The 13,047-nt window shown below is 39.1% G+C and overlaps 1 protein-coding gene across 10 annotated transcripts in view; it reads left to right on the top strand.

Annotated features, from left to right (window-relative positions):
* Positions 1-13,047, top strand: part of PRUNE2 (prune homolog 2 with BCH domain) — a 293,772-nt gene that overhangs the window by 264,734 nt on the left and 15,991 nt on the right. For all 10 annotated transcript variants that reach the window (XM_063787780.1, XM_001146885.5, XM_054658124.1 and 7 more), the window contains 4 exons: positions 2,152-2,254; positions 2,891-3,022; positions 3,887-3,973; positions 11,147-11,245. In XM_063787780.1, coding sequence (XP_063643850.1) covers positions 2,152-2,254; positions 2,891-3,022; positions 3,887-3,973; positions 11,147-11,245 — 421 coding nt within the window. The remainder of the gene's footprint in view (positions 1-2,151; positions 2,255-2,890; positions 3,023-3,886; positions 3,974-11,146; positions 11,246-13,047) is intronic.

Genomic DNA, 13,047 nt, shown 5'->3' with positions numbered 1-13,047 from the left:
ATACAACAACACCATATCACCACTTGTAGTATAAATACTGTATACAACTACCTCAAATTAGTAATACACACAAACCCATAATTGGGTATATTTTTAGTTAGTTTTGCTCTCTTCCCCCATATTTTTTTGCAGTAGAGTCACACTCTCTTTGTAGAAAACATCTTATTAAACTGCTTTTCAAGAGTGAATTAACTCCATCCAAATCTATACACAGCCATTACTTTACTGCCGTGAAATCACCAGTGTGTATTTAGAGTTCTGAAAAAACTAACATGTTGGGTTCTGGGAGGACTGGACCAGGCTTAAGCGTATGTCCTGTCCTCCTACTCAAAGCTTGAAGAAAATCTCTTTAATGATTCTACAGTCCAGAACTATATGACATCAATTCCAATCGTTTAGACAGGGATACTAAAAAATAAAAATTCACACATTGCTTCCCTTTTTAAGTGTGAAAGACGCATGACATTCCATATAGTTACCTGTGGGGGTCTGACTGACACCTGCTGTGAGTTTCAAAGAAACTGTGGGAATATAAAGCTTGCTTAAAAGTCAGGGCAATTCCAAAATTATGCCAGAGCTTTCAAAAGATGGGGAATGGTGTCCTGAGATGTATGTACATGTTCCTTGACCCCCGGAGTTTCAATGGCCACACTTTCCGCATTTCCCACCGGCTGTTTTCTCAGTACCTCCTGCAAGTAGCACTTCCACTCCTCAGTTCCATGTTACCAGGAAGCAATTCTCAAGTTTTCCCAAAAGTACAGAATTTTATACTACTCAAATATAATTTAGCCAGACCCATCTTTAGTTTTCTTCCTCTTCATAGAATTCAGAACCTTAGCCCCTTAACAGAACTCAATGTGTTAATTTTCTCAGAACTCTAAATACTCACTGGGTGATTACGTGGCAGTAAAATATTGGCTGTATATAGTTTTTTTGTTGTTTGTTTTTTTGAGACAGAATCTCACTCTGTCACCCAGGCTGGAGGGCAGTGGTGCGATCTTGGCTCACTGCAACCTCTGCCTCGCAGGCTTAAGCAATTCTCCTGCCTCAGCCTTCCAAATAGCTGGGATTACAGGCGTGCGCCACCACGCTTGGCTGATTTTTGTATTTTTAGTGGGGACAAGGTTTCACCGTGCTGTCCGGGTGGTCTCGAACTCCTGGCCTCAAGTGATCTGCCTACCTCGGCCTCCCAAAGTGCTGGGATTACAGGCATGAGTCATGGCGCCCGGCCTGGCTGTATATAGATTTGGATGGAGTTAATTAACTCTTGAAAAGCAGTTTAGTAAGATGTTCTCTACAAAGAGAGTGTGACTCTACTGCAAAAAAGATGGGGGAACGTCATATAGCTCTGGACTGTAGAATCATTAAATAGAGATTTCCTCCAAGCTTTGAGTAGGAGGACAGGACATACGCTTAAGCCTGGTCCAGTCCTCCCAGAGCCCAATGTGTCAGTTTTTTCAGAACTCTACATACCCACTGGTGATTACATGGTAGTAAAATATTGGACAGAACAAGGCCTGGCTAGAACTTTTCATGGGTTCTCACACTGTCTGTTGATCCCAGGGGCACTGCAGGCCTCGAAATCAAAATAAAGGTGTTTTACTTGTCTACTCACTAGTATTTGGTCACTGGAGTGTGTGGATGAGAGATTATATTGCACTTCAGTGGCTAAATTCTCCCTTTAAATTAAGCAGCGTCTAAGACTAAAAAGAACTATAGAGGATCAAACAGAATCTCTTTCTTAGCCATCAGAAGAAAGAAGTGCTGTATAAGTACCTATGTATTAGTATGATATAAATCTGACATTCAGGTCAGTCTTGCCCCCTCTCATTTTTTGTGATGTTGAATATTTACACACCCTCTTCACAACTATGTACAACAATATAATCATCCGTAATATATAAATAGCCTACATATGCAAATATAATTGCCCTATATATTTAACACTCTATAAAACATAGATGTTAACCACTGAAAGATAACTATATGCATATATACCTACAGACCTATAGTCAACATAATCCCCATTTCATGCTGCTAATATACCCACAAAGACACACTTGCCAAGGCTTCATATTTATCCATTAGGTCAGATATTACCTTGTTAAGAGCTTTCAATTGGTTACAAGTGTCTTTTTGTTTGTCTCCCAGGATACTATGGGGATGGTCTAAATGCCATCATTGTGTTTGCCGCCTGTTTTCTGCCAGACAGCAGTCGGGCGGATTACCACTATGTCATGGAAAATCTTTTCCTGTGAGTGATACTTATGACAAAGTGCTTTGAGTTAATGTCTGTGGCATGTAATGGCAGATAGAGCATCTTTAATTAAAGAAAATAGATGATGTAGAATGTTCTAAGCCTTCAGTGAAAAGTCAGTAAGGTTTCTGTCAAGGAATGTTGCTCGAGGGGCTAAAACCTTTAAAGGAGCTCTTTTGTGGGTAGACTAGACTGAAACCAAGATGAACAGAATTTTGCTTGCATTTTAAAATTCTGTAACATTTCCTTTGGGCAAAGTATTATTTTTGTTCCTTCATAACATGTCCTTAGTCAGCTAAGACTGACTATAACCTGACTTCATTAATATCTGCCCTTATTTAACCTGAGTTACCCTTAGTATTTGATAACATTGTTGACAGTTTTGAAAGTCAGGATTCTTTCTAACCCATACATTTTTCTAGTGTACCTCCATTTAAAAGATAGATAGCCATACCGATAAATGAGTAATACTCTCAGAGGAATGCTCTTAGGTAATTGTATTCTTCCCAAGGTAAAGAGGTAATATGCACAATCATTCTTAAATTTCATACACCCTGTACTTTTAATGTTATATAATTATGGTGTCAATAGGATGTGGGAACTGAAAACATTCCTCTTCCTTCCTGTGATCAGATATGTAATAAGTACTTTAGAGTTGATGGTAGCTGAAGACTATATGATTGTGTACTTGAATGGTGCAACCCCAAGAAGGAGGATGCCAGGGCTAGGCTGGATGAAGAAATGCTACCAGATGATTGACAGACGGTATGTGGGCTCTATTATTTAATCACTATTTTGATTTTGGTAAACTGAAGGCTAAACAACCACATGGTATACTGTTATTATCTTCATTATACACAAGAAGAAACCAAGTCTCAATAAGATCAAATAAATTGTCTAAGTTGCTATTAAGCATGTATTCTTTTCAAAATAGTAAAGGTAATACTGACGAGAATAAAAGCATCATTAAACAAAAATACACCATGTTGGTTATAGATTCATGCACTCTAAGAACACAACCATTCTATTTTACATTTACTTCTATGAGAAAATGACGTCTGAATCATACAAGTTTCAAATTACATCTCAAAAAGCATTCTTGTAATTAATCATGGCCATTCTATATCTTCCTACCAGGTAATAGTAACTTGCATAGAACTCCCTAAAATTATACACACACATACACACACACACACACACACACACACACACACACATATTTTTGTTGTTGTCGTCGTTGTTGGAGTCTCACTCTGTTGCCTAGGCTGGAGTGCAGTGGCATGATCTTGGATCACGGCAACCTCCGCCTCCTGGGTTCAAGAGATTCTCCTGTCTAACCCACTGAGTAGCCAGGACTTACAGGCGGGCACCACCACGCCCAGCTAATTTTTTTATTTTTATTTTTATTTTTAGTAGAGATGGGGTTTCAACATGTTGGCCAGGCCAGTCTCAAACTCCTGACCTCAGGTGATCTGCCTGCCTTGGCCTCCCAAAGTGCTGGGATTATAGGCATGAGCTACCATGCCAGACTTAAATTATATATATTCTTATTTAGGAATATGTTTTATGTTTTAATTCCCACTGAAAATGGGTTAAGAGTAATGTATTTTTTTTCTTTTTTCAAAATAGGTTGAGGAAGAATTTGAAATCATTCATCATTGTTCATCCATCTTGGTTCATCAGAACAATCCTTGCTGTGACACGACCTTTTATAAGGTACAGTTAATGTTGTCATAAAATAAAAGTACTACTAGTAGTTTTAAAAAATATGTACTCATTGTCCTAAAAACAAGAATTCATAAACTAAGAGTACCCAGGGAAATATATTTGTCTCTGTCTTTCCTAGAAAGGTGCTTTGGACTATTCATCAAGAGTCCCGAATTAAGAGAGAAAATGCTGTCATGATGAATATTTCCCCCAGATCATTATAAAACAGGACCTCTAAATTGCTTGCTATAAACACGGAAGATGAAGTGGTGGGATTTTCATGCCACATTAGAAAGGAGAATAGATAATACATTTAAAGTGATATGCTATTATGTAGAGAATAGAAAGGTAGAGTAATATGACAATGGAAAGTAAAGATGAATCAAGGGCAGAAACAGAAGCCATATCATGTCTCAATTGTGCCATTTCTTCTGAATAGACCTACACAACGTTTATATAACTACCAAAGTTATATAGAGTCTGGGCAGCCATTTTGAGAGCTGTGTTTTGATCACCCATGAGGAGTCTTGGTTTCAATTCAGTGAATATTTATTTGTCACTTATTTTATGTTAGGTTTTGTATAACCTTACATCTTAGGGATGCAAAGTAAAATAAGTTATGTTCATAATATACTAAGACTTCAAATGGTTAAATGAAAGGGATAGTATTTACTTTCTAGATAGCTTTAAAAACAATAAAATTTGCCCACCATCAGGGTACAGATTAGATTAATTGAAATTTTCCCATCTCAAAGTTATTAATGAATTTCTTTTAAAAATTCTGATAACTTTGCTTCTGGGGAAAAAAACTTTAAAATCTTTTTTTTGTGTGTACATAGACTTTACTGTAGCTTCCAAATTCTACCTTTCTTGTTAAGTATTTAGTTATATTTATTTATTATTCTTATTCCCCACTTCCAATTGCTAATGCTGAAAAATATACCTGAAAATCAAGAATTGTTAAAATGGTAAACTGAAGGCTAAACAATCACATGATATACTGTTATTATCTTCATTATACACAAGAAGAAACCACTGAAGAAACGAAGTTATCAGAATTTTTAGACGAAATTAATTAATAATTTTAAGATGGGAAAATTTCAATTTATCTTCAATTGAGTAGCAGGATTCACCCTAGTTTCCCTCTGGCAAAGATTAGCTGTTTACCATACTGTGTTAAATTGCTTTTAAAAATATTATGAGCAGCCAAGCGGGGTGGCTCACACCTGTAATCCCAGCAGTTTGGGAGGCCAAGGCGGGCAGATCACTTGAGGTCAGGAGTTTGAGACCAGCCTGGCCAACATGGTGAAACCCCATCTCTACTAAAAACACAAAAAATTAGCCAGGCATGGTGGTGGTGTGCCTATAGTCCCAGCTACTAGGGAGGCTGAGGCAGGAGAATCGCTTGAACCTGGGAGGAGGTTGCAGTGAGGCAAGATCACACCACTGCACTCCAGCCTGGGCACAGAGTGAGACTGTGCCTCCAAAAAACAAACAAAAATATTAGACCTATTTAAGGTATACAAAGAGCCACTTATTTTAATATTTTCAGGAAATGCTGTAACTAGGGAGTAGGAATCAATGTATGCTGATAAGCTTTCAAAAAGTTTAATGGGTAGAAAGGTAAACATTAGCATAGTTACTGATTCATCGATGTTTGCTTAATAATTCAGCACTTATAAAACAAATGTTTTTTCTTGATTAAGTAATGTTAAAAGATAAACTTTAGACAAATCAATCAGTTTATTAGAGCAAAAAATGATTTATGAATCCAGCATGACTTAGAACCAGGAGAGGTTCAGAGAGCTCCTCCCAGCAAAGTGGGCAGACAGTATTTGTCCAGAGAAAAGCAAGGTGATGTATAGAAATAGCTTGATTGGGTACAGCTCAGCAGTTATCTTATTTGGGTACAGTGTGATGAAGCATTTGCCTTATATGGTCATGGTCTGATCATCTGGCAACCTGTGATTGCTGAAGCTCAGCTGCTTTGATTGGCTGAGACTCAGCTAGTCTTTGCAAAAATATACTCATAAGTTAGGTTGGAATTTTGTTTACATACTATGTTAGGTTGCAGTTAGCTACCTAGGAACTCAAACTACAGAGAAAGCCTCAAGCCAAATGTAGTTTAACAATAAGAAAACATTTGTTACTGTAAGGCTATTAAACATTATTATAATTCAACACTACTTATTGAAGGGAGCTTCAAGATAATAACAACAACAGTAATAATCAAATTATAGCAACAGTGTTGTGGTAAATTATGACTAATAATGGCTTAATTTATTGAGTGCTTATTTGCATTATCTCATTTAACCTAATGACAGTCCTCTGAAGTAGATACTTCTTTGTTTGTTTTTTGTTTTGAGAGACGGTCGCCTTCAGTCACCCAGGCTGGAGTGCAGTGGCACGATCATGGCTTACTGCAGCCTCAGACTCCTGGGATCAAGCAATCCTCCCACCTCAGCCTCCTGAGTAGCTGGGCTATAGGTGTATGCCACCACAATCAGCTAAATTTTTTTATTTTTTTGTAGATATGGGGTCTCATGTTGTCCAAGCTGGTCTCAAACTCCTAGGCTCAAGCAATCTGCCTGCTTTGGCCCAAAGTCCTGAGATTACAGGCATGAGCCACCATGCCCAGCCTGAAGCAGATACTGTTTACTATTTCCATTGTATAGGAAAAACTGCTGAGGTTCAGGGAGGTCAAATAAATTGTCTAAAGCAGGAACCAGCAAACATTGTTTATAAAGATTCAACTAGTAAATAGTTTAGGCTTCACTGGCCCTATGATTTCAGTTACAACTACTCAATTCTGCCATTATAGAGCAAAAGCAGCCATAGGAAACATGCAAACAAGTAAGTGGCTGTGTTCTGATGAAACTTTTTTTTTTTTTTTTGAGACAAGCTCACTCTGTTGCCCAGGCTGGAGTGCTGTGGTGCGATCTCGGCTCACTGCAACCTCTGCCTTCCCATGCTCAAGTGATTCTCCCACCTAAGCCTCCCAAGTAGCTGGGACCACAGATATGTACCACCACGCCTGGCTAAGTTTTTGTATTTTTGGCAGAGACAGGGTTTGCCATGTTTCCCCGGCTGGTCTTGAACTCTTGAGATCAGGTGACCTTCCCATCTCAGCCTCCCAAAGTGCTGGGGTTACAAGCATGAGCCACCATGCCTGGCCTCTGATGAAACTTTATTTATGAAAACTGAAATTGAATTTCCTATGATTTTTACATTGTAAAATATTCTCTTTTTTTTGAGAGAGAGTTTCACTCTGTTGCCCAGAGTGGAGTGCAGTGGCATGATCTCTGCATGCTGTAGCCTCCGCCTCCCAGGTTCAAGCGATTCTCCTGCCTCCACCTCCCAAGTAGCTGGGATTACAGGCATGTGCCACCACACCTGGCTAATTTTTGTATTTTTAGTAGAGACAGGTTTTTGCCATGTTGGCCAGGCTGGTCTTGAACTCCTGACCTCAAGTGATCCACCTGCCTCGGCCTCCCAAAGTGCTGGGATTACAGGCATGAGACACTGCGCCCAGCCGACATCATAAAATATTTTTATTTTTACATTTTTTTAACCACCTTAAAAAACATAGAAATCATCCTTCACTCAGGGACTATAAAAATCAGATAGACTTGTGCCTATAATTCCAGCTACTCAGGAAGCTGAAGCAGGAGGATTGCTTGAGGCAAGGAGTTCAAGATCAGCCTGGGCAACATAGGGAGATCCTGTCTCTGGAAATTTTGTTTTTTTAATTTAGCTAGGCAGCGTAGCATGTGCGTGTAGTCCTAGCTACTCCAGAGGCAGAGACAGGAGGATCACCTGAGCCCAGGAGTTCAAGGCTGTAGTGAGCTATGATCATACCACTGCACTCCAGCTGGGTGACAGAGTGAGTCCTAGCTTCTAAAAAAATAATAAAAAACTGACAGCAAGCTGGCTTCAGCCACGGGCTATCATTTACCAACCTCAGGTCTAGGGTGACACAGCCTAGAAATGATAGGCTCTGTCTTTGAAACCAATTGTCTGCCCAATTCTAAAGAAAACCTACATCAAGTACTTAATAATTGTATTCTACAGTTTCATCATGTAGGAGCCTCTTTAAAGATCCTCCTTTGAATCAATTTACTTCAGTGTTAGCAACTTGTAGATATGAAAAAAGAGATCACTAAAATGTATTATAGGTCTTCTCGCTACTGAAGGGTAGCATCTATGATAGAGGTATATGGCAAGTTCATTTTAAACAATGAGTTATTGGCAGTTTGGAGATTTCTCAAAGAACTTAAAACAGAACTACCATTTGACCTGCCAATCCCATTACTGGGTAAATACACAAAGGAATATAAATCATTCTACCATAAAGACACATGCACACGTATGTTCATCGCAGCACTATTCACAATAGCAAAGACATGGAATCAACCTAGATGCCCATTAACAGTGGATTTGATAAAGCAAATGCAGTACGTATACACTGTGGAACACTAGCAGCCATAAAAAAGAACTAAATCACTTCCTTTGCAACAACATGGATGGAGCTGGAGGTCATTATCATAAGTGAGTTATGCTAAGAAAACCAAATACCGCATGTTCTCACTTATAAGTGGGAGCTAAACATTGAGTATACTCCAGACACCAGGGACTACTAGAGGGTGGAGGGTGGAGGACAGTGAGGATCAAAAAACTACCTATCAGGTACTATGCTCATTAACTAGGTGACAAAATAATCTGTACATCAAACCACTGTGACATGCAGTTTACCCATGTAAAAACCTGCACATGTACCCCTGAATAAAAGTTGGGGAAAAAATTAGTAATTTGTCTGTGCCAAGCACTGGATTGGGAAATCACATAGCTCGATTGCTGTCCTTAAGGAGCACAAAGCCTGGAGCAGACATGGGCAGACAAGTGAACAGTTACAATAACAGGATACAATTGCACTTTGAGGAGGTGATGACTCAAGGTGACGGTGAGTTTGGGGGTATACCTGGTAGAGAGCGAAAGCTGATAATCTGCATCAAGAGAGGCTTTGCAGAAGGAGGCCTTCCCTCCAGGTGAGTTTTGAAGGATTAGTAGGATTGGCCAGCTGAAATTAGAGAGAAGAGCAATCCAGGTTGAGGAAACAGGTAGACAAAACGCCAGATACAAATACATCAATAAAGAGAGAACATGGCATGTTCAGAGAACTGTGAAATTCCAGTGAATGTTAACACTGGAGCTGGAGGTTTTCCTTTTGCATGACTTCTTTTCCCTCTCAGTCACCCACTCAGTCTTTTATCAAAACCGTATTTAGCTCAACAACTCCACAGGAGGAAAAAGGCTTAATGTAGCATATCACTGGTAGTGTGTGTTGACCCAAGACTTATCAGGAGGGACAGAAGCTACTGTATGGAGAGGATGGTTGTTCACAAGTCTCTTGGGCCCAGGGCCAAAATTGCAAGTAAAGTATTAAAGATAGATGGATAGAAGACACACCTCAAAAAAGCTTCTTACTAGAATGCATAGTAGTTGAACACAAGGTAATACAGATGGCAGACAGCTCAGCAAGATCCCAGTAGACTAGAGAGACCTTTTCATTTGAAACCATTCAAGAATGTTAGACCCTTGGATATACTTTTTAAATTGGTTTGCCATTACACAAGTAATAAGAAAATGCAGGCCGTGTGCAGAGGCTTACGCCTGTAATCCCAGCACTTTGGGAGGCTGAGGCGGGCGGATCACAAGGTCAGGAGATGGAGACCATCCTGGCTAACACAGTGAAACCCTGTCTCTACTAAAAAAATACAAAAAATTAGCCAGGCATGGTGGCAGGCACCTGTAGTCCCAGCTACTCGGGAGGCTGAGGCAGGAGAATAGCGTGAACCCAGGAGGCAGAGCTTGCAATGAGCCAAGATCGTGCCACTGCACTCCAGCCTGGGCGACAGAGCGAGACTCTGTCTCAAAAAGAAAAAAAGAAAATGCATTCTTCAGAAATGCATAAGACCAAGTTCTTCCTTTAACAATTACCAATTCCTGTTCCTAATCCCCTTCCCCAGAGGCAAAATCTTTTATCAGTTTCATTGGTATCCTTCCAAGTTGTTCTCTGTGCATTTACACATCTCTAAAACGAACACATTTAGATGAAAGCTGTTTGTAATTCAAATCCAATTATTGGAACATATTTTTGAATGTTGGTTCATCCAGAATAAACGTTCAACCTAAAACTTTAAAAAAAAAAAAAAATTTTTAAAATAAACTAAAAAAAAAAAGAAAAATTAGTTTACATATATTTTTAAAGTATCATCAAACTTGGTAGATTCTGAAAGAACTAAGGGTAAGATTTTTGTTTGTTACAAACAAATAAGTAAACAGAGACAAACAGGGCATAAAGTAGTGACTATTCAGAGTAGCAGGAACCACCGGGAGGCCGCACAATATATGGTCAAGAGTGTGAATGCCAAAGTCAGACTGCCCAGGTTAGTATAGGCTCTGCCATTTACTAATGGTGAGACCTTGGGTAAACACTTAACTGCTCTGTATCTGTTTCCTTATCTTTGAAAATAGGATAATAATAGTGTCTACCTCACTAGGCTGTAATAAGAAATACCTGCATTCATATGTGTAAACCACTTAAGACAGCATTTGGCCAAATACTGCATGATCTCACTTATATGTGGCATCTAAAAAAGTTGAGCTTATAGAAGTAGAGAGTGGAATGGTGGTTTCCAGAAGCTGGGGGTTGGGAGTGAGGAAATGTTGGTCAAAAACCACAAAATTTCGGTTAAGAGGCATAAGCTCCAGAGCCCTATTGAACAACATGGTGACCAGAGCTAATAACAATGTATTGCATCCTAGAAAATTGCTAAGAGAGTAGATTTTAAGTATCAAAAAAAAAAAGCATGTGAAGTAATACATACGTAAATTAGCTCAGTTCAGCCATTCCACAACGTATACATATTTCAGAACATCATGTTATACGTTTTTACATGGCAATTTAAAAAATAAATTTTAAAAACAGAATAAAACATTACCACCACCACCAACAAAACAGTGTCTGGCACATTGTAACTCGTCAAATAATGTTAGCCTCTTTTCTTAGTAAGAGTGCTGTGGCAAGGTGTTAAGTGTCAGGATTTTCAAGAAAAGGCAATAGCCTTAGAATGGATAAGGTAGTGACTAATGATACATATTTTTTCTTTTTTTTTTTTTTAGTTCAAAATTCAGCAGTAAAATTAAATATGTCAATAGCTTATCAGAACTCAGTGGGCTGATACCAATGGATTGCATCCACATTCCAGAGAGCATCATCAAGTAAGTCCTGACAGTTTCAGAGATGTGTTAAGAAATAGTACTAGTTTGAGGCTGGGTGTGGTGGCTCACGCCTGTAATCCTAGCACTTTGGGAGGCTGAGTGGAAGAATCAGTTGAGCCCAGGAGTTTGCAATCAGCCTGGACAACATAGCAAAACCCCGTTCCTACTAAAAATATAAAAATTATCCAGGCGTGATGGCGTTTGCCTGTAGTCCAGCTATTCAGGGGGCTGAGATGGGAGGATCACCTGATCCCGGGAAGTCAAGGCTGCAGTGAGCTGTGATCGTGTCACTGTACTCCAGCCTGGTGGCAGTGAGACCCTGTATCAAAAAAAAAAAAAAAGTGTGTGTTTGGAGAAGTGGGTTGGAAAAGAGGTCAGTTCTGGAACAGTGGGGAAATGGCATTATCTTATTTTTAAAACAATATTAAATATCCTCCAATAAATACAATTTTTTCCTATAACCTATAGATAATTGTTGTGTTCTTTTAGATCCTCTTTCACCTAATCTTTTCCTGGGGTTATTTGATTATTGTTCATTTTTAGCTTGAACTTTACTACCACTTTGGAAAAAGTAACAGTTACATTGGTTAACTGGTATACTGTCTCTACTGGTTAACAGTGTATCAGTTTCTTGTGTCCCCCACTCTGCACAGACACAAGATGGTCTTAGCATAGCTTGGATTTCTTTATTGTCTTATACAAAGTAATTTATCTGCATGACGCTAGGAAAATAGAAAGAAATAACTCTTTCTCTGTTTCTTCTAAACCTTTTTTGTTTGTCATGATTAAGTAGAGGGCATTTGCCCAGTGGTGGGTGAGGTGGTGAGGAATGGTTTCCTTGCTCAATAGAGGGTAACGCAGTATCAGTGTCAGCATCCTGCATGGGTACTGAAGGTCTCAGGATGATGCTACAAAAACTAGGATAAAATTTAACAAAATAAATACTTGGAGCTGGGATTTTAAAACAGGGATATCGGAGAATGAACAGTTGTATCTGGTACATTGTTGCAAAGAACGATTGTTTTCTGTGTGTCATTTTTGTTGTTGTTGTTCACTGTATCTGAATCACTAGCTTTTTTCATTTCATTTGAATGGAGAGGGACTTAACCATTAGCTCAAAGAAAACAGGCAAGTATCATTCATCTTCCTCCATAAAATGGATAGCAAAATGTACCTCTCGTTTGGGATTCCAAAAAAGAGTCCTCTCACTTTAAAAAATTAATTAATTAATTAAAAAGGCCCAGCCTAGAAACTGGAAGGAAAGAATTCTCATGTAATGTGTGTCTATGATATGCCAAGCATAGCAGTGCTCTATTTATATCATTTATTTAACTCTTATAGTAAACCCCTGTTTTACAGATGCAGGGGAGGTAACTTAGTAGGAAGTTACTTATGCACAGTATAAGTAGGAACCAGGAAGAGATGGAACGGAAATTCAAATTCAGGTCAGCCTGGCACTAAAATTCCCATGTCCTTTTCTAGTAGATTCCTTTACCTCTCTCAGAGAATCCTTCAAAATTCAAACCTCAGAAGTAGATTCATTTGGTTCTCCTACATAAGCAATATCGGGCGTGAACACAGGATACTGACTGGGCTTCCGGTGGTCAGCTGGGCTCAGCTGAATCAAACGGAGTGTTCATAAGATCCTAATGACGGCTTCAACCCTCATTAGCTTCACAGCGTTTCCACAACCAGCACACCTCATAGCTCTGGGCTGCTGCCTCAAAAAGGGGTACTCCATCTTCAAATCCCACTTCTACTCTTTAAATTTAAAAAGTATGGAGGCAGAGAGGGATGCCTCA

This window comes from Pan troglodytes, chromosome 11 (assembly GCF_028858775.2).
Source record: "Pan troglodytes isolate AG18354 chromosome 11, NHGRI_mPanTro3-v2.0_pri, whole genome shotgun sequence".
In the NCBI taxonomy this organism is placed as follows: domain Eukaryota; kingdom Metazoa; phylum Chordata; class Mammalia; order Primates; family Hominidae; genus Pan; species Pan troglodytes.
The sequence above is the reverse complement of the archived record's forward strand: the minus strand, read 5'-3'. Positions and strand labels throughout refer to the sequence as shown.